The 22699-nt window shown below is 37.9% G+C and overlaps 2 protein-coding genes across 2 annotated transcripts; one reads left to right on the top strand and one right to left on the bottom strand.

Annotated features, from left to right (window-relative positions):
• Nucleotides 1-571: 571 nt before the first annotated feature.
• On the bottom strand, nt 572-5928 carry LOC136249255 (transient receptor potential cation channel subfamily A member 1-like). The gene is made up of 2 exons (XM_066041218.1): nt 5855-5928; nt 572-4214 (listed from the first exon to the last, which is right to left on the bottom strand). Exon 2 carries the CDS (start codon nt 4181-4183, stop codon nt 734-736), a length of 3450 nt encoding a protein of 1149 aa, XP_065897290.1. The 5' UTR covers nt 4184-4214; nt 5855-5928; the 3' UTR covers nt 572-733.
• On the top strand, nt 5881-21621 carry LOC136249256 (alanyl-tRNA editing protein Aarsd1-like). Its single transcript, XM_066041219.1, has 13 exons — nt 5881-6003; nt 7542-7686; nt 8480-8497; nt 8620-8819; nt 9631-9796; nt 10038-10098; nt 10147-10202; nt 11347-11474; nt 12424-12490; nt 12775-12866; nt 15355-15409; nt 18165-18259; nt 21460-21621. The coding sequence occupies exons 2-13, from the start codon at nt 7543-7545 to the stop codon at nt 21581-21583; spliced, it is 1206 nt and encodes a 401-aa protein (XP_065897291.1). The 5' UTR covers nt 5881-6003; nt 7542; the 3' UTR covers nt 21584-21621.
• Nucleotides 21622-22699: the final 1078 nt, after the last annotated feature.

Below are 22699 nucleotides of genomic sequence, written 5' to 3'. Positions count from 1 at the left end.
ACATGCATTGTTGAGCCTGTAAATTTGACACTGGAATGTACATTGTGTGCTGGTATGTGTGCATTATATGGCTGAGGTGTGCACACAATAAAGATGTGGCACTCTGAACGCACACTTGTATCTATAACATGTCTTTATGTGATTAAATTGTTATAAATTGTTTTTGAATCTAAGAGCATTGAGAAAAAAAGAGAAATAATTTATAATATATATATATATATATATATAAAAAACAGATCCACAGGCAAACAGTAAGTGACTGAGAAATCTATAGTTAATTTTTCCAGCTAGACATTCAAGGGTTTACACCAGCTGCAGAAGCCAGCTACATACAAAGTTGCTAGACGACATCTACACAACTTATATGATCACATTCAGAGCTAGACATGATAGTGATTATAATATAGACCAGCGATAAGCTATCCATAGCCATGTAGCCCATATTCCAGGGACACATGTGGGCACTGTTATAATACCAAATTCTATTTTGTAATAATGGCCAACAATGTATACAGAACTTGAAATATATGTAGTAAATTAACTCTCCTTCCTATTATGTCATTTTACATCATTACCACATCCTGTCATATAATAAAGGCGATAAACACATTTATATAAAATGGTGATACAATATGGTAACACTTATTGTAGGCATATTCAGCGTAATTGTCAGAATACAATAGCATACATAATACTATAGACAGTGTTTTCAATACAAATTCTCAGTGTAATATTAAAGTTCCTTAGTGAAGTCAGCTCTTTCTCTAAGCAGGCTTAAAATGCTGTTAGTAGCTTCCATCTGTTTCTGCTGCTGCTCCATTAACATATGTAACTGGTTTTCCATTTCTGCCATGGATGCCTGCATCTTAGCAATACGGACCTCTTGTTCAATGTATCTGTCGTCATCTTCATTGCTATTTTCGACAATGTTTACAGCTGACACACTACTCCGCCACAGAAGCCAAATCCATCTCAACCACCTGGTGTTCAGATATTTATGTCTATTTGGTGTCATGATAATGTACTCTTTATTGACTGACTGTGCACAGAACAATGAAAGAACTGGATCAACAAATGAATATAAGGCAATTTGCAGCTGTCTTTGAGTGACAGTGGCATTTTCACGTACTTTCTCAATATCTCCAACAGCAAGACCGATAAACAAGTTGATCATTATTACAGGAAGAAGAAATGTCATGACAATAATGGTGATATACGTCAAGCCCCTGTAAGACAGCATTCCCATAGCGTCTCTTTCTAGTATTCCCTCTGTTGCTATCCCTTCCACCATTGAGGCTAGCACTGTAAACATGGCTCTACCTGGAGTGCTATACTGGCTTATTTCACCAATAAGAACAAACAATGCTAGTCCAAAAGCGACAAAGATCAATACAGCAAAGATAATAACCCTGAGCAAAGAGTATGTGACTTCTAGCAACATAATAACATAAATACCAATTCCTTCATAAAATTGCACCATACAGATGAAATATAGCCACGTTGTTATTATAGAAATAACACCAGCTTCCCACACTGGGTCTGAGGGCAGCAAGAAGATGTACATAGTAACAATGCTGCTGGTACCAAACAATATTACTGGTAGTATCTGGGCAATAGCTGCTCTGAGTTTCACAAAGCAGTAAATTGAAATTGTCCATGAGACTGCTTCCAATGAGCAAAGTAACAGGATGGCAATACGCAAACCCTTGCTAGCAGTTTTTCCCTCCAAAGCAGTGAAGTTGTAAGCATCATCAGCATTAATATCTGTTGGAAAATGTCGTGGAGGCGTAGATGAGCCAATATACGCTGATAGTAAAACAACTAGCAGCAAAGCCAAAAGCAAACGAAAGAAAAGAAATTTTTTACCATAAAGTTGCCATTTGTACTTGAGGAACTGCACCAAAACAGGGTGGGTGAGACACACAAGCCGTCTGTAGTGAAGCATGGAACGCAGAATAGCTAATGGATTTCGCTTTTGATCTGACACAATTTCTCGCCGTGGTCCCTTCATGCTCACATTGTCATAGAGCTTACTTTCAATGCTTTCAACTCGATTTCCCATACGCATGTTACTAAACCTTTCTACTAGAAATTGAAAGTCATACCTGACCCAATAATCACAGTGCTCTGCATGAAGTGATGAAGTGGTGAGGCAGCAATCCAATACAACCCTTGCAACATCTGGAAGACGCTCAACAAGAGAAAGCATCGGTGAAGGCAGATTAGGTGAGACCAATTGTAAGCACTCCTCCCAGCGTTCATGTTGAACAGCTACTAAAGCTATTTCCTTGTTGACATTCTTAATGGCAATATCCAAAAAGCTTTCATAATCTTCATTGTGAATGACTGATTCTCCAGAATCTAGCAACATTTTTACTACTGCTGCATTACCACATTTGGAAGCAACATGAAGGGCAGAGTCACCATCATCATTAGTCCAGTTGAGTTGAAATGGGTGAGCATCAAGCAAGACCTTTGCTACATCACTGAAGCCTTTTGAACAAGCAAACATGAAAGGAGAAAAGCCAGCATGGCATCGGTGAATCATTGCACCTTTATCCAGGAGAAGCTCAACACATTTTAAGTGTCCGTGGCCAGCAGCAAAATGCAATGGAGTTCCACCATAACTGTTTCCTTCATTAACCAAATTGAAGCTCTCTGGTAAAGACAAGAACAGTGACAACATTCGAGGGTTACCACCTGATGCAGCCAAATGGAGTATGTTATTGTTGTCTTTAGTTTTGGTATAGCAGCAAACTTGTTTCTTATGAACAATATCTTGTGCTAAATCCAAGAGGTTGTTAGTGATAGCATAATGCAGAGCATTCAGGCCTTCATTGTTACAAGCGGCAATAAGTTCTTTAGCAGACGGATGAGATAGCAATTCATTGATGATACTTCGTCTGCCTTTTTTAATGGCTAGTTGTAAAGCATTGCAACCATCGTCCAGTTGCAGCAGTGGATTGGCTCCATGCTTCAGTAAAACTTTGACAGATGCTAATGCACCGCTGCATACTGCAGCTAGAAGAGGTGTAGTTTTGTTAAATGTATCTTGGTGATTCACATCACATCCTTGATCAATGAAATACTGTACACACTCAACATTGCGACTCGAGAATGCAGCAATTTGAAGTGCCACCCGACCTTCTGAGTTTTGAATCTCAAGTTGCTCAAGTGTACAGTGTTTCCCCAGTGCTTTGAGAACTGAGATGCTACCCAGAAAAGCTGCTAGGTGAAGTGGTGATGGCTGTCCTTCTTTCATGACTGTAGGGGAAGCCCCATATTTCATTAGAACTTCGACCACTTCTGTGTAACCAGCATCAACTGCAGAATGCAGGGGTGTGCTGTTTTCATCATCGAGAAATGAAAGAATTTTCTCTACTGGGTAGCCAACACTCTGTGCATGTGCTATCATGACATCTAAACAGCGAGCTGATCCACTGCGTGCTGCAAGGTGAAGTGGTGTTAATTCGTCATCATCTTTTGCACATAACCGGAATGCACCTGACTGCTTGCAGGTGCACTGTGCCCGTTTTGCAAACTCTAGAATAACTTCAACAATTTCATGTCTGTCTAACTCAGCAGCCAAGTGAAACGCAATACGGCCTCTCCTACCCTTGACAAAATAGTCGACTGTGTCATGACTCATGTACTCTCTTACTAGCTCTGGAGAACCATACCGAACAGCTGTGTGAAAGGGAGACTCCATTTCATTGTTCAAAACACTTGAGTCAATATCTTTTCTCTCAAGTAGACACTTCATGGCCTCAATAAAACCATTTTTAATGGCTACATGTAAAGGTGCATTGCCTTCAGCATCAACTTGATTAATATCTACTGCAGAGTTTAGAAGATATTGAATAATTGGTATTTGATTGAATTCAGCAGCATAATGCAACAAAGTAAACCCCTTCTCATCTTGAAACTTCAAACTGAGCTGCAAGCCATCAATTTGCATCATTAATTCAGCTAGCTCACCCCGTTTTATTAACAAAATTGGATCATTGCTGTCATTTGTTTGTAAGGAAGCTAGATCTTCTTCTTCAAACGCTGTAAAAGTACGTTTTAATTGAAAACTGTGCGGTTTGTGAGATTTGAATGCTATAGCTGCAGGAGAAGGGTCATGATCTTCAAGTGCCACCTCTGATTGAGTCTTTCTCAACTTTCTAATGAGTTTTGACATATTGAAATATATCAGTGATGATCAAGTACCACTGTAAAGAGATGAGCCATTGTCAACACAAGCACAAAAAACTAACAATATTTGAACACAAGATGAAGTAATGACTACATGGACAATCTTGTGTGTTTAACTAAAAGTGTCTTGTAAGCAAGCGTATTATATACTTTCAGGAATGAACACAGTTTACCTGTAGTGTATTACTGACAATGAAAGCCTAAAGATGGATATGATACCCTTCCTTAATTGTGGTTAGTTGTTATTAATAAACTCACTAGTGTGGACAACATATCTAAACATCAAACACAAAGCGATCATGTATTTATTAAGATCATACAGCCTCACTAATGTATTTATACTATAAACACATCATAAAGCACCTATACACACATACAGTACATGCTAATTATGGTTAAAAAGTACATTTTATGTAGAGATACTTGCACAGTGAAAACAGGTTACCATGTTTATAGAAGCTGAAATAGATACCCGAGGGGTCTGCAACTTATGCAGTGGTAGTACTGTAGTCAGTAGCAGCCAGTGAGGTTAAACTAAGGTTTGGTTATTGCTAATTGAGAACTTTTTCTCAAACTCCTTGAAGAACCTGCTAGACAGCTTGAAAACATAAATCTGTTGATTCAACTGCAGCACTGCACACCTTCGTTTTGTATGTTTTGTGATATATCTTTGTAAAGTGGCCAGTCAATCCCTAAGTTTGGGTGGATTCATAATCAGTACCACAGAATGAGACCAAGTTAAGTGAATTTCAACAAACTTTTCGCATACTGAGGTATGTAATTAATTTCTCCAGTAGAAGCTGTATGGAGCTAGAGTCAACTGTGAATAACTACCACTATGAAAATGTTATAATGAAAGAATGGATGCAGAAATTCAAGGTGCACGTTTGGTTTATAGGGCAAATTATGGACACACTTTCATGTTATTCATATGTTGGTAACGTAAATAGCTATATGTATTTTGCATAGGGTAAGAACAATGGCTGTTAACAAGATTTCAAATTGAGCAGTGGGACCAAGCTAAATCTACAAGAAGGACATGGAGCAGTTTTAGGTTTAATTACTGAATACCTGCAAGAATTTAGGTTAAAATTCAGTGTTGTGTATTAATTTCCAATGCGTTTTTTGTGCAATGGGATATTATAATGCTACACAAGCAAGCTTTCATCCTAATTCCTTGGCTGGTACAAGCAGTTTTGATCCCATTGCCCACCGATCATTAAATTTTAAACTGAAACTGACATGTGCTAGCTGCATAACAAAACTACTCACTTTATACAACCACACATAAATGCACTGCAGTACCCCAGCAGTGAAAACCTTTATGGATACTCATAGTGACAACTATGGCTGCTTTAGCATCCGTATGGTTAGCATCTGCACCATGCATGAGAGCTCAACCGAGTTCCTAGCCGAGCTACCCCTGACTGGTTTTAAGCCTATCTTAGATCACCATTCACCATGCAAAAGTAAACAAAGCTTGCCGCCCATTAGTTCACGCAGAAGAGCAAGTATATGATAATCTCACAGTGACGATTTAGAAGCAATTCATAATATGGTCTGCATGCAAGCGCTCCATATACGTCACCATGCGGCGGGCACACATTCTTGTTTAATAACTTAAGCTCGTACATACAAGTAAAACTTGTTAACTCACCGGAAGATCGTAGGTTATCACCAAACGGAGAAATGAAAAATCTCAACTGCGAGGAAATCTTTAAAAGGTCAAGGGTGTGGTTGGAAGCACGTGATCACAGTTGTTATTTTTGGTTCCTTTCCTGTAAGGCTACTCCGGATACACACAACGTGAGTGCTGTTATAGTCACCGTATGTGTTAAATATATTGCTTATCGTACTAGTACTGTTTGCTTGTTAGACACAACAACGGTTGCGTTTTAGAAACTAAAACCCACAACCCACAATCGATTACGTGCGGTGTATTGAACAAATAACATTTTGTTCGTAGTGCCCTGTGGTACAACAGTAACAACACTACCATGCATCAGCGTTGCAACAAACACTAGAGCTGGTGTATGATTTTTGCCCAAGAAACTTGAATGTTGTTTAAAACTACTGTGCGTATAGAATTTGCAGTTTCATAGCCATCTCAGTTAGGCATTTGCACTCACGTGGTAACCTTGCAAGTAGAGATAACACCGTGGAGGGTTTACAAGTTACCTTTTGAGGAACACTTATTACAGCAGGCTATTGGAGAGTGACACAGCAATCATGGAACATACCATAAATGATGAAAGTTTGGTAATTTGGCATGCAAAACACAAAACAGGTTTGCGGATCAAAGATTTACCTGCAACCAATATATAGCTACTTTGCAAATAAAGGTTGGCAAACTTGTAATTTCGGTACATTACTGTAGCTACTTGCCAACCTGATGACCCTGTGCTTAGCTGAGTTAGCTTAAGAAACGTAGAGCTCAGTTTATTACATATACCAAAGTATTGTATGGACATCTATTCTGCCATCTGAAGTCTGAATTTGTTACTAAGCTGATATCAGTTACAATGTAATTTCCTGAATGAACTCCTTCTAGAGATGTTGCCTTTGTAGCTTCAAGGGAATGCTTTTGTTTGTGTAAGCTTTATAGCTTGATTAACAAATTTGGCTGAAGTACTGTTTAAAGGTATCATTTCCCTAGCTACATTTTAATAACAATCGTTATTCATAAGATCATGTCCAGACCATGATTTTGATTTGCAAGCCATAAAACTGTCTAGTGGATTCTTCTGGTATTTTTGTGGTGTTTGGTTGTAAAAAGGATAGTTTATTTACTGTCACCGGATACTGCATTTATGGTTGAGCTATAATGATTTGACCAGATTGAAAATGTTTTTATTTTTTACTTTTACTGAAAGATCTATTTGTATAGTGTTTCATATTTGACAGTAGCTGTTAGTTTTAGGAGCAGTCAACTACATGATAAGTGACGTAGTATAAATGTGATCATAACCGAGACACCTGCTGAATTTTATTGACTTTGACAGAAACTAAGGTAGCATGATTTACCTTTACTGCCACCAGAGTGTGTTTGAGACTAATGCGAATGTACATTGTACATAGCAGCCCAACATACGTATATGTGTTTCCTGGCATCACTACTCTATATCTAGTTTATGGTTCATCTAAATACTTGTCTTATGAGATGATGTTAACCACTGTTGTTTGTGTGTTTCCATCATATGGAAGGAAATAGGTAAATATGTACAAGTTTGTTTTGTTTGTAATTATTCTATTAACCTATCAGTACCTATGCTGCTAATTTGCTTATTATTTAACACTGTTGCTGCCTAAGTAAAGGTGTATATTATGTTGTTGTTCACACACAGAATGTCATTTGCTTGTCAGAAAGATTCCTATCTTCAAGAACTAGACAGCAAGGTTGTCAAGTGTCAGCCAGCTAAACTGAATGGCACTTCATGTTATGAGGTGGTGTGTGAGGATACAGTGTTGTTCCCAGAGGGAGGTGGACAGGTGAAATTACAGTAGCAGCTATCACATGTGCTGTGGTGTATACTATAGCCAGTCTCATGTTAAGAGTCATGAGTTGTTGTTGTGTATAAAGTTACTAGGCAGAGGAAATGATTTTGAAAATTAGCAGGAAAATTAATTGACATGATTATACTGTGGTGTGTAATTGATAAGCTTGAATTTAGCTGAGTTGTCAAGTGAGGATTGATGACATCACTTTTGAAGTAATGAACTTGTAAAAGAGAAATAAGCTATTACTTTTACAAAAGATAATATTATGTGTTTAAAGATCATGAATTTCTTCACCAGAGTTGGTTGTTTTTTCCTGCACTAGGACTTGTGTAATGTAGATGAGTAGGACTGGTAAATTTTTCTGCATTGTATAGGCATCTGGAACTATAGGTCCTTATACAGTGTTTACTATTAAGAGTGTATTCAATGAGTACACAGTATGAGCTCTGTGGACATGTAAAGTATCACTGGGATATTCAACTGGTCTGGCTGTTTGTTCCATTTGTGTTTGATTTGGAATAATTTTGTATGTGTAGCTCATTCCTTCACCTTATTGGTACAATTTCATTTGAAGATAAATGTACTCTACAATGAGTTTACATGTATTTATGTGTTAATTAATGAATACACCCACTTAGACCTGGTTGAAAGGCTCTTAATTTGTGTCACCCAAACAATTTGAAACCATCCACTACACTACAGCACATTTACAGTATCACTTTGCATAGCTACTATTGTACTGTGTTCTCCTACTTTATACATGTATTACTTCCTTTTATTGCAGCCAGATGATCGAGGAACTGTAAGTCTATCATCCTTGTATTATGTGTGTGTGTGTGTGTGTGTGTGTGTGTGTGTGTGTGTGTGTGTGTGTGTGTTTGTGTGTGATGACATTTTTAGTACAAATCTCATTTCTTTTAACAGATTAACAATATAGAAGTAATTAGAGTACTGCGAAGTGGAGCAACTGCAGTTCACTTCACAGCAGCTCCTCTAGCTGAAGGTGACAGTGTTCACATGAATGTAGACTGGAAGAGACGATTTGATCACATGCAGCAACACTCTGGTCAACATCTCATTACTGCCATAGCTGATAAACTGTTTGGTTATAAAACAACATCTTGGTAAGTACCAGTGAGACGAAAATACAATGAAATCTCAGTATTAACTGTATCTTTAATTTTATAAGTTACAATGGCTCAAGTAGTCCTGTCTCCTAAACATAGCTTCATGACTTCATCCCATAACCTTATGGTACTTACTTACAAACTCATGGTGATTTAAAAACATGTATAGGTATTTGCTATTTGTGTGACTCATCTCACTATAAGTCATGTACTTTTGATATGTACTTGTGTTAAATGTGACCTCAATTTACGTGATCTTCAGGGTCAAGGTATATATATCATGGTTATATGATGAGTTAGAATATTGGAACTCCTAACTTGGTATGTATAGGTCTAGTTCCTATTACATAATTACACAGCATGAAATGATGATTACCTTATAATTTATATCCTGTGTATATCCTGATGTATAACTTATCTAATTGTTTGTTTGTAATTGCTTGCTCCCTCCCACTAAGTCATATGCACGACACACGCACACACACACACACACACACACACACACACACACACACACACACACACACACACACACACACACACACACACATGCACACGCACGCATGCACGCACACACACTGTGCATGCTACATGCATGCATGTACGCACGTACACGCACACACACACCAGGGATGTTGGGTAACCAACATTAGAGGCTAGTAGGACAACCCTCGTGAAAGTGGAAATGCCCCTGGGTCCAAGTGTCCAATTTGGTCCATAGTGTTGTTTAGCTTTTACATATATAGTGTAGGTAGAAGGTACACATACTCATACATATGCATAGTGTGAATACACATTATTTATTTAGGAACTTGGCAATTGGAGAGGACAATAAATGCTTTATAGAACTGAACACAAAACAAGTCAGTGACCAACAAATGCAAGAAATTGAGCAAGTGTGTAATGAGCACATCAGATCACATGTACCAGTTGAGCCAAGATGGTTACAACCAGATAGTGCAGAACTAGACAAAGTGAGTAACTACCTTATAAGGTGATGGTAATCTTCATGTGTAATGATACACATTATAATTGGCAGGATTTTAAGTTACTATACATGTGTGTATGATCTAAACTGTTAACAAAATTAAAGAATTAGTAGCCTGTTAGAAAAATAATGATTTAAACTGTTTATGTAAATTGTAAAATTTAGTTGGGCTTTTATGGGACCTGTTGAACATGTTATCATATGTGTGATGATGTGATGTATTGCAGGTGAGGTCCAGAGGTCTGCCTGATGACCATGTTGGTTTAGTGAGGGTGGTGGAGATTAAAGGTGAGCACATTATCATATAGTTTAGTACACATCATGTGGTTAATACAGGCATTGATTCTAACATGTGCTGTGGTACTCATGTGAAAAATCTCAGTGATATTCAGGTACTGTTGTTCTCTACATTCATACAATCATACAGTGTGTACAGACGTTTACATTCATACATATATGATGGAGTCTCTTCCATACATTTTTGCGTATACCATTATATAAAGGTGTATACGATATTATTACAAGAGATGGTTTCATTTTTTAGTAAAACATCTATAACAAACTGAAGAAGTTTGGTCCCATTTTTGCAGATATGACTACTTACAAAATAGTCACACTTACATTGCATGACAATTTTACAAAAACCTCTTTACTTGGTAGTGAAACATCCAGACTGGAAGGGTGTATATTCCTCTAGTTATGCTGTTGCAGTGTATCACACAGGTCACCCATCAATGCACTATTCAGGGGCGGATCCAGAGTTTCGAAAGAGGGGGGGCATCTTTCTGAAAAACAGTTGAAGACCAAAAAAACTTGCTGAAAACCAGTTGAAGACCAAAAAAAAAAAAAAAAAAAGGTCACAACAATAATAGCTAGTTATCCTTACCTACTATATCACGTCTGTTATGTAAAATAAAATCCTATTTGTAGCTTCATAGGTAAGCTACACTGCCTCATGAACATTGTGACTGCTTTATTAGAGTAATTGACTGCTCTATTAGAGTATATCGATCTTGTATGCAATTTCTTGAAGGGGGGGGGGCATTTGCCCCAAATGCCCCATCCTGGATCCGCCACTGCTATTGTATTAATCTCCTTTTTAGGGTACCCTAGAAGTTATGTAGTTCCCAGTATTGATGAGCTTCTTTCCACATGCTGTGTTTTTTGCATAGCAGTACAAATATGGTATTGTTTGTATGTTAGAACATAACACCATTCTGGGTTGATGTGATGTGAATGAAGTTCGCAGTAACAGGATTTTACATGTTGTACTTACACATCTGATATAAAAATTTTGCTATTATAGCTGATATTGGATAGAGTAATGTAACTGATCTGATAAGCAATTCACACTAATCTTTCAGCAAAGTTTTACTATTAGTTTAAGGACCAATTTTGTAGTGGGCAGAATGCATTTGTTGTGTAGGAGACTGTATTCATAAGCATTGTTAGGAGCACTACAGCTTGCATTCTAAATGAACTACACATATCTTTTTGTCTCTGTGAGTCCAATACACATGTCTAATTTTGTTGTAGGTTGTGAAGTTGTTACATTGTGAGAACAAGCGTGGCTCAACCTTGTTGTATTATGTTGCTGGGAACAGGGTCACAAGACTGATGCAGAAAATGTATAACAATGAAAAGGCCTTGACCAAAATCCTCAGGTTGGTATTGGCATATAACAGAAATTAAGATTATCTTTACAAATTCATCAATGTTTTGGCTCAACCTATGTTAACGAACACTTCTTAGGTACTATCGTATGTGTATCTTGGTATGAACTACATTTCATATACTTCCACATTTGTTTAGCAGCAAAATTTTGCCCAAAATAAAAGTACATTCATATCAACAGTTCGTGTGACAAAACCTGTGTACTTGTTAGTGCAAGTGTTTTTTGAGGTTACTCCACAACTTAATTGCTACACTTATACATTAAAACAGTTTCTGGACTTTCCTAGCTATGCTGTAGTGTTGTTCGTTGTTTTTGTATATTATGTTGTTGGGTATGTGAATGATGGTCTAATGGCTATGGACTGGCCCAAGAAGATAATTGTCACAAAACTCTGTGATGTTGGAAAACTAGTGCTTAAACAATTGTCAGCTCCAGGTATAGCTGGTATTTGACCTGATGCCTTCTGGTGTATTACTTTTCCATTTTGTTATCATCCTACACCCTCCATCTGATAAGAGCGTTTGTGGTAAAATAGTACCACTGAAACACTAGCAGGAAAATTTATTTTGTTTTAAAGAAATAGGAAAATAGGCATACAGTGGAACCTGCCTTAGTGGTCACCTGTTTAGGAAGGCCACCTCTCTAAAAAGACCACTTGTAAATTCCCAAGGGAAGCTATTTATACACTGATTCACCTGCCTATTAAGGCCAAAATATCTTGGCCCAAGGTGACTGTCTTAGACAGGTTCCACTGTACAATGAAAATTTAGTGGTGATAACTTTAGCTATGACCAGTTAGTTACTTCTTTAATATGTGGCATATCTGACAATCTTGTGTGGGAACATGTTGAGCAGGTCTAGTCACATACACAAGTATTTATGTATGTATTTGTGTATGTACGTATTTATATGTCAGTGTTTATATTATCTCTCTATAGTGCTGGTGCTGATGATCATCTTGAATGTGTGGAAAAGCTTCATAAAGTATCAAGAAATGCTAACAAGGTACTGTATGTTTGCACATGTACTATACCGTATAGAGGGAAACTTTGGTTGGGGGTAACCTTTGGCGAATAGCCAGCTAAATTGTATTTGGCGAAATAAACTTTGGCAAATTCAATCTCAATTTTTTGCTATGAAGATGCCAATCTCAGACGCTATGAGTAATTGGTGGGTAAAATTTTGGTGAATTTGTAGTAAATTGTCAAATTCGTCCAAAGTTTTCCCCTGCCAAAGTTTACTCTATACGGTATGTGATTATCATTTCATGAGTTACTGTTGTTGCTCAGGTTAATCGCAACCATTTGAGGGAGATAGCTGACTTGACCGCCTCACTACATCTCAGCACTGTACCAGTATCTAATGTCTGCTGTATACACAAGTACTCTACAGTACTGTGTGTTGTATGTATGTGTGCATGCGTGTGTGAGTGCATGCATACGTGTGTGCATGCTTGTGTGTGTGTGCGTGCGTGTGTATGCGTGTGTGTGTGCGTACGTGCATACGTGTGTACATGCGTGCGTGCATGTGTGTGTATGCGTGTGTGTGTGTGTGTGTGTGTGTGTGCGTGCGTGCATGTGTAGGTTTGTGTGAACAAATACAGTGCATGATATGTTAGAGTGTGATGTGTTTACTATTGTAACTTTTGAGTAATGTGGATACATATTCATGTAAAGTGATCACAGGTACAGCAATTATACAATTACTTTCATGTGTTAAATCCATGCCAATGCAAGGAAACTGTTATGAGTTCACTCCAAATAATGTCTATGAGGTTTTCACAAGATTTCCCATGACTTGTTTATTGCTGTGGGAAGATCAAAGTGTAATGTTGTGAGTTGTGCACCATATACGTAACCTGAATGTGCACCACTGTGGCTTCTTATAACAGTAGAATCTGTATAGATGCACAGGATTTTGTGTAGTTACTGTTAAACAGACAGTATTAGCGATATTCTGCTGTGAAAGATCTCCAGCAGAATAACTTGGTATGATTTTGGAATGTTTGTATGGGCTTGTGACTTCTGTGTGCAACATGACAATTGGCAGTGGTGAAGAGCACACGTATATTCACAGTCAAAGCATGTCAGTAGTGAAGTGTTAGTGGGGAAAGATGCTCTAATAGAGCGATCGCTTTGACATTTGTGAATTTAATGAGTGAGACTTTAAAAGAAGCACTGCATACTTCCACGAATAACGTGAAGTGTGTGTATTGCCATGTATAGTGTGTGAATTGATATCGTAGATTGGGACCAAATTTGTGTCAAGTTTGAATGTAGGTTGTACACTGATATGGATTCTGTTTTGCACACAACATAACATTGTTGATGACACTATAGAGGTTTGGGTTGGGTTGTGTACAAGCTGAACTTGTACGGGGAAGTTTGATATTTTCATCAGTGTGGACATGTAGTAATTGAATCTACTATAGTATGTTCACATTGAGCTGAATCCTCAAAAACATTAAATAACTCATGGATGCAATTACACATGATCTTGAAATTTGGCTCATTTGTAGTACTGCTTGACCCGCTAAAACTATTTCAAAATCTTTTTATTCAACTGTTTGACATAATATTTATGGCCAATCAAAATTTTCACAATACATTTCCTATGGGGAAGCCATACAAGTACAGTGTCCATTACAGTCCTTTCCCGAACTTGTAATGGAGCCAAACCGTACGTGTCTGTTGTTGATACCTTTGCTGTTACCAATAATCATCTGGTTGGCTGAAATGTTAACTCTGTTGAGAAAAAATCCACTTTTAATTTTTAGCTGTTTTTCAGGATTCAGCTCAATGTGAACATACTATATCATAATATATTAACAACATGTATAGCAATTGTCTAAATGTTCATAACAGTGTTGAAACTGGGCCACTACTGCTGATTGGTGACCTGGGTAGCAATCTGAATTTGACCCAGATATGATGTAGATTGATATAGCCTGGATTGCTGTTTAATCAAATAGTGGGCATGGCTCCGCAGTAGCTTGCAGACAGCTGGATTTGCGCATTAATCCATGTCTGTTGCTGTCTGCATGCTTACATGGAGCCAGTAGGTGTACTGCGGTCTGTAATACAGACTGCGGTACACCTACTGACAAATGGGAATGGCTTCACGTAAGCCTACATGCAGTAACACATAATACCTATAAGTGGGCGTGGCTTACAAAGGGACTAGACTGTGGCGTGTAATGCATTTATATGCTTCCACATTGCCAAACTAATTAATGCATTTCACAGGTCAGGTCAGACCCAGATACTTTATAAAGTGGGTCAGTGACCCGGACAAAATGTGACCCGGACAAAATGTGACCTGGACAAAATGTAACCCGGGTGAGCAAGATCCAATATCTAGCCAGGCATATTGACAGACAAAAAATCAGAAGGTATTTCACTTTTATACAATGACAAAAGAGTGCCACATTTTTCAGGTATAATATTATGCACTCTAATAGAGCAGACAGCATGCAACTCCCTGTTTCACACTCTTTATATACACTACATGCACAAAGGTATATGCCAATACTAAAATTTTTATTTGTATTGAGAGCGTGTCCACATCCATCTGCAGGCTGGCTGTGGACATGTGAGTCATTTCCTGAAATACCTGTATATTGAAAACAGACCTAAACAAAGACTTTTCATCATGTTTACTTGGGGTAGAAGTGGTGTGTCTTAACAGAAACGTATTTCACTACCTGGATAAACAAGCACATGTATACAGACTGTCTTATACACATGTATATGCACGTGATGAGGTTATAGTTTCAAACACTCTTATTGGAAAAATGTATCAACGTAGCTTAACAATGTTCCTACCATTGAGTACTGCAAACAGTTTTATCTTCTTGTATACTTTAATAGAGAAGATGGTGATAATGAGTTCATGAACACGATAGCTAACAAGTTGACTGAAAAGGTTTGTGTTTAGTGTACTGTAGTAGTACAACTTGGTACCAACAGTTGTATGTATGGCCTACACTCATACACATCCCCTGTAGCTTGCAGAATTGCATAGCGTGGACTGATGTTTTTTTTATGCAGCACTACTAAATTCATTGTTTACTGTATATTGGCTTCAACAAACATGATATCTGCTTTAACACTTGTTTTGACAGCCATGCAAACCTGAACTGTGAACATGATTCTCTAAGGTCTAAGATGGGCAGTAGAGGGTATTCCTTGTTGGTCATGTACAAAATACATCCATTCCTGGTTATGCAATGTAAGGATGACATATATGAACAACTGGGGATTTTATTCTGATTGGAAGAAAGGCTGCTGATTGGTGTGGATATCAATGACAACGAGTCCATAGAAGCGCAAGCCTAAATAACACAACTGCCTTGAGTTCGTAAGGAATTGACACACCAATCAACAGTCTTTTCTTCCAATCAGAAGCTGCACAAGAGAATCCCCAGAATCTGTCAACTGCCATAATAACAGTGTTATCAAGAGTTAATAATAGTAGGGAGGGAGAGTGTCTAACGCTCAATAGGCCTGTATAAAATGAGCGCGTAAGACAATCTGGCTTCTTAGCCAGACGTGTTGATTGCATGAAGGGAGATGTGAAATGAGGCAAGCCGCAGAAGGACATTATCGATACTACTAGCTGTTCACGAATCAGTCTCATGAGCAACGTGCGAGGCAGCGTGTGCAATCAAACATGTCGATTTACGATGAACAGCCCTCGGTACTGGCCAAAATTGAAGCAGAAACAGTTCAGCATAGCAAGAAGAAGCGTCAGAGAAGATCAATGAGGAAAGCTGAGATGAAGCACACTCGGAAGCACAGGTAGAATTGCATCACGAATCTACCGTTCAGCCACGTCCCGAGGTAAGGCCCAAGAAGAAGCGTCGGTCGAGGAGTGATGAGCTGGAAGTAACCAAGAAGAAGTGTCAGACGAAAGCAATGGCAAGGAAAAGAAGCGGCGCCGATGAAACACAGCCTGAAGAATCCCAACCTAAGAAAAAGCGCCAGATGAAAGTTATGAACGATTTCTCTCTGGTTCTTCCATCACTCACTGGAGTAGCCATCTTCGCATCACTGCTTTCTCACCAACTATCGATTTTGCAAGGCCATACAAAATGTGACATAACGTGTTTATTGCGGTCATCAACACTATAGGAAATTACAAAGATATACGATAATAAGCGTGGTGCTCTACGCGCTCATTTTATACAGGCCTATTGAGCGTTAGACACTCTCCCTCCCTACTATTATTAACTCTTGGTGTTATGCTATGTTCACCAGACCCTTTTTCTCTGTCCACACACAAAAGGGAAAAAAAAAAACAGTCTGGCTATGCGAGATTCCCAAAGTATCTCTTAGCATGTAAGCTGACCTGGAAAATCAGGACACAGGACACTTTTGGAAAGTGTCTGTAATATATAGGTTTCACTGTACTACAAACCAACTTATACCATTCAGGAGTGGTGGAGCAAGCCAAAGCACTGGGGACCGCATTTGGCAAAGAAAGAGTTTACAGATATGGAACTCTTGGGTACCATTAGCAAGTGTCTAGATTACACAGGTGTCCTCATTTTTAAGTGTCTGATTAATTAACAACAGGCTGAGGACTAAAAAGTCAAAATCTGTTGTCTGCCAGAACAACAGTGCTATGCTATATTCACCAGACTCTTTTTTCTCCACCCACACATAAAAGGAAACTTGTGCGCCACCTCTTAAAACCAGGTGCCATGCAGCTACGAGCTAGAATTAATCAACAAATTTATTTTAACTAATAGATTTCAGTAATGTAATAAAGTTATTGTAATTTTGTATTTCGTAATTGGTGAATTATTTTATAATTCTCTAATTATGTTACTATGGAAGCACTATTTGAACAAACTATTTTAATGCACAGTTTGTCTATTACAAATATCTACAAACCCTTGAGGCTTTTGTAGGGTACATACCCCAAGAAGGAATACACTTTCCCTAGTAGCCTAAGAAGCCTGCTATGGTGTTTTCCAATAGTGAAACATTTGAAGAGCCTAGTTCACGAAGTTTGTAGGGAGTCGCTATGGTGAAAAGAAACTGCCTTAGTGCAAAGCTTACCTATGCTGAAGTTTAACATTTAGTGTTTAGTTCTCCTAGGCTGACTGCTTTTGTCACTGAAAGGATTTGCTCATGTGGGTATGTACAGACAAACATAGGTAGATAGATAGGTACACACACACATACACACACACACACACACACACATGCACACACATGCACACGCACACGTTTTAACGAAAACTGTTTCAGTAAACCAGACCCGCAGCTGGCCACAAAATGTGGTCTAGCTATACGAGACTAATTAGCTCTTAGGGCCCTGAAGATATACCTCCAGGAAACTTTTGCTAACTTACAAGATATTATTTTAGAGTGTTGCCACAAGGAAAAAAAGTAAGTAGCTACTATAATTAAAAGTTTGACTGTTCTATTAGAGTATCTTAATCTGAAGTTACAAGTATTGACCACTAAAGTAGGGCAACCATGACTCCCCCAGTTTTGTCATCTGTTACACACTATTTAAGCTGTTTTAGTCTGTCTTTGATAGTTAACTCTTGGTCGTGCACAATATATGTAGAATCAGGACAAGTACTAAATTTAGTATGCCACATATTTCTAATGTATGCTCAGTAATATTGACCTGAGTGATCACTCCAACATATATGATTGTATAGGGTGTTTTGGTATTTGCAACGGTTGGAGCAGACAAGGGTCCTGGCCAATTTCTGTTAGCTGGTAATGAAGCACAAGTCACAGCACTGGGACCAAGGTAACTAAAGTGGACAGTTTGTTGTATCCAATAGTTACGTAAATGCTGAACATAATAATAATGCATTGCAATTTCAAGATTGTCTCATGGCCTGATGTACAAAATCAGTTTCCTTAGAGCAACATCAATGTTTGAAATCACTATAGCCAGTTATATGATATTTGGCTTTGAATCTACAATATTGATGGTATTTGCTAGTACTAGTATCATGTGTGCAGTAAGACTAACCAGTATTATCAAGAGTTCATAATTATGTATTGTGTGCACACACCCACTTATACAAGAGTTTACCTTACAAAGCTACACTGTACAGCTGCAGTAAAACCTAATATGGAATTCTTGGCATAAATATTGTGCAGCGTCGTGTTTGCATACTTTTACTTTTCAGTGGTAGGTAATCCGCACAAAAACAGCCAAGCTGTGAAAATAGGTGCAGCCTTTAAAAGTCTGAGTATAAAAGTTGTGAAATCAAAGGTGGCGACCAACAAATGGCTGCAATAATGTTAATGCTAATAAATTTCAACAATGCCTATCCTGTATATCACTTCTTTTTGTAATTACAAGTTCCAAAGCTAGCCTATGGTTGGCCTTGATACTTCCTTTTAACTTCTTTTTCCCTTTACTACAGGAATTGTTGAAGACTGCATGGCTATATGTATTTACAAAAAAATAAAATAAGATGAATTTTGAAGGCGTGTATATCCCAATGATAGCTGGGCAGATTCAACTCAAATTAGGAATGGGAGATGCCCTACCCTGAAAAAGTTTCCACAGCAGAAATGGTTCATTATATCGTTCAAGCTGAGGTTCAAGCACTATGGAGCTACGGATACATGAAAATGGCATTTTCTGGTTCTGTAAAATGGGTATGTTGCCCGCCCGCACTGGCTGTACTTGGCCACACAGCACATTTTCATTGTTTTAGTGTGATAATATTATTATAGAATATGTAAAGAATAGTACAGAGTATTAACACAACCCACCAGAAGCAGTAGGGAAAGGGAAGAGTGTGGGTGTGATGGGGATAGTTGCACTTGAATTTTGACACATCAATGCATTGTTAGAATGAGGAAAAGATGGCATCCAAATCAACTCTGCTTGCTACTAAATAGGGACCCGTCGACTATGCTGGCATAATAATGAGCATAATAGGTACCTGAAAGCATTGAGCATAATGCTAGCATAATAGGCAGAACACTTGTACATTACCATAAATTCTTGCTTATCAAAATACATATTACAGAAAAAAAAAGATATACTCTAATAGAACAGTCAGAGAACAATCAGACAGCTGACTGTTCTATTAAAGTGTATTGATCTTTTCTGTGACATGCATTTTAACAAGCAAGGATTTAGAGTCTGTGCTTCAGCAAACTTGCTATTTTCCCATAAAGTGCAAATTTACTAGAAAAACATGGGAACTGAGGTATAAATATTGAGCATAATTTGAGCATAATAGGTAAATATTGAACATTAATTTAAGCTAATAGGCAAAATTTTGAGCAGTACAGCATAGCACAATAGGTAAAACAATGAGCATAATCAGCAGGTCCCTACTGCTGAAGGTAGTTAGGAAGATGGCAGACTGAAAAACAGAAGAAATAGAGGGAGAAAAGTTAGGATGTGGTCTCCAATGAACTGATTGATTTAATAAAGCACTCATTTTTTCTGAGCACTTCTATGCAACGCATATAGAATGTTTTAGAATTTCCACTGATAGATCTATGAGTTTTCATTCTAGTATACTAAACCAGAACTATCATTTATAAGGTAGAAATTATGTGAGATGAGCAACTGAGCAGTGGCACAGTGGTAAAGAACTTGGGTATATATGTGTGGAGGTCATTGGTTCAAAACCTGGAGAAATGTTTTCCGATGTTCTTTTGCACACGTTTTTTACTTCTTAGTGACTGTTCTATTAGAGTATCTCAATCACGTTTTTCACATGTTTGGTTTTAATACTCTCAGTACTTTCAAACTACAAAAGGTTTGTACTATGATAGTAACTTTATGTACAGACTAACTTTCAAGTTGTTCCATCTAGTGGATTACCCTATAGTTGTGACAACAAATCGCTTTTGCAATTTTCAAAATCACACACAATTCTGTTGTTTTTAGTTCAACCTGTACAAAAATTTGGCTGTAAATGTGTTGCATTATGTTCGTACTACCCTCCAAATTTGAGGTCAAACAACTAAAGCACACACAAGCTATTGCAATTTTTCTAAAGTGTGTGAAAAGAAAATTTACGCAAGAAGAGTAAGAAAAAAATATGAAGAAAATAAGACAAACTTTGAAGGTGCATATCTCAGTGATGGCTGGGCGGATTCATAGAATAGGAAGTGGAGGGAGTTTCCGCAGCAAAACTGGTTGATTTCCGTATTGAGCTACGAATGCGTGAAAACAGCGTTTTCTTCAGATGTGCACCCATAGCTGGCCTCAAAGTGTGGTCTAGCTATGCAAGACTAATTAGCTCTTAGAGCCCTGGGGACATACCTCCAGAGGTTCCTGTAAAATACACACTTGTCTGTCGCCAGGAGCGCATCAAATCCTATGGACAAGGAAGCATGTAACTTTGTAAAAAGTGAAATTCAAACATGACTGCCATGTACTATAATAAATAAACTTTAAAATTTCCTAATTAGGGTATTACGCAGGGGCGCATGCTTGAATGCATCACGTTTCCGCTGCAACAAAGCGAAGCTATGGAAACGAAGTTCAATGGCACGACAGAAGAACAGTAGCACAGGCTTAGTAGGACAGTCTTTCTACAATCAATTATCACGCAAAATTACTCTGTTTAAGTATAATTCCAAGCTTTACCTTCAACTCGATGATCTTCCTATCAAAGCAGCTTTACTACCTTCATACTAGACGATGGAGTAGCAGCCCATTCAGTGTATCCTTGTTGTGCGTAAGAATGATGTAACCAATTATATACATAGTAACACTGTACGCCATGTTTTAATTTTTCCCGTAGTATTGGTAGTGTATGGAGTTACACGCTCCCTTGTCCATAGGATTCGATACGCTCTTGCTGTCGCGCATCCGCACTAGCTGTACTTGGCTGCATGACTCACTGTTGTGTGTCCTGATTAAATAATTAATCATGTACCTTAAAAGCCTACAAGTGGTTCTGGAGGTATAGCAAAGTATCATAAAAAGTATAATGCTCAGACGTACATATTTCTTATATACAGAGTTGCAACATTGTTGGATGCAAAAGGTGGAGGTAAAAAAGGAAGATTTCAGGGAAAGGCTACTAAAATAGAAGGCAGAAGAGAGGTAGAAGAGTTGCTCAAGAAGGAATGTACTGTGACATAAAAAGATGTTTAATAATACATAGTATATCTTTACATGCATGTACCTTGTACAAGTGTAAGCTGCACTGGTACTTCAATTATAATATTTTTATACAGGCCATCAGTGCATTTTTATTTAAGATCACAGCTAGGACAGATACATACATGTATTTATGTGTAATGTTCAAATGTGTGTTGTGCACAAAGTGGATTTGCTAATTCAACATGCCATAAGTTGGAATCTCTATATAACAGACTTTGTATAAGACCATGAATTTTGTGCTATAGTTTTTGCCTTTTACAGAAAAAGTGTATGAAGCTAGAATCTTTGTCCTTGACACACATAAGGATGTTGACACATGCACATACTATAGGATGAACTTTTATAGTTGGAATTGTTTGCATTCTAATAGTACCAGTGTGCCACTTGTGGCATCAAAAATATGGTAATAGTATATTGTTAAAATTAGATGTTGACATTTTTGCATGTTGAGATGGAAGTTTTTTTTTTTTTTGGAATTACATTCATACAATTTTTGTCTAAAGCTTTTCTCTGAACATTTGCCAATGTTGAAGAGCATCTTGAGCTACTAATGTTCTTCCATTGGACCTTAACCATCTCAAGACAACCACTATTCGTGAAGGTCAAAGTCTGTACAATGCATGGAACAGTAATTGCTGACTATTCAATGATTCCCCTCCCCACATAACAGTGCAACACTGCATGAAACATTAAAACAGTGCAACACCAAAAAATTAAAACAGTGCGTGCAATACTCAGGAGAGCAGTGCAATAGTGCAACACCATAGATTATTATGCATGTAGTGGACAACTTCAACTTGATGGCACTAAGTATTGCTACTCTATACAATACATTCGTGGAACAATGCAACAGGACAATTATTAGATTATCAATTTACAGAGAATGACAATGCAGACAAAATGGTAATCTACCGTGAAAATAGAGTACAGTGATACATGTAGCTAGCCACCACAAAGTTTATATCGCTAGTCAGATCCCAATTAATGTTTTGTTCAACACTATGGAAACCATATTTATTAAAAGATATCAGACAACTAGAACAGCTTCAGCGTTGTGCAACGAAGTACATATTGAATGACTATACCAGCAACTAA

Source organism: Dysidea avara, chromosome 3 (assembly GCF_963678975.1).
Source record: "Dysidea avara chromosome 3, odDysAvar1.4, whole genome shotgun sequence".
In the NCBI taxonomy this organism is placed as follows: Eukaryota; Metazoa; Porifera; class Demospongiae; order Dictyoceratida; family Dysideidae; genus Dysidea; species Dysidea avara.
This window is presented reverse-complemented; position numbering and strand designations above follow the sequence as displayed.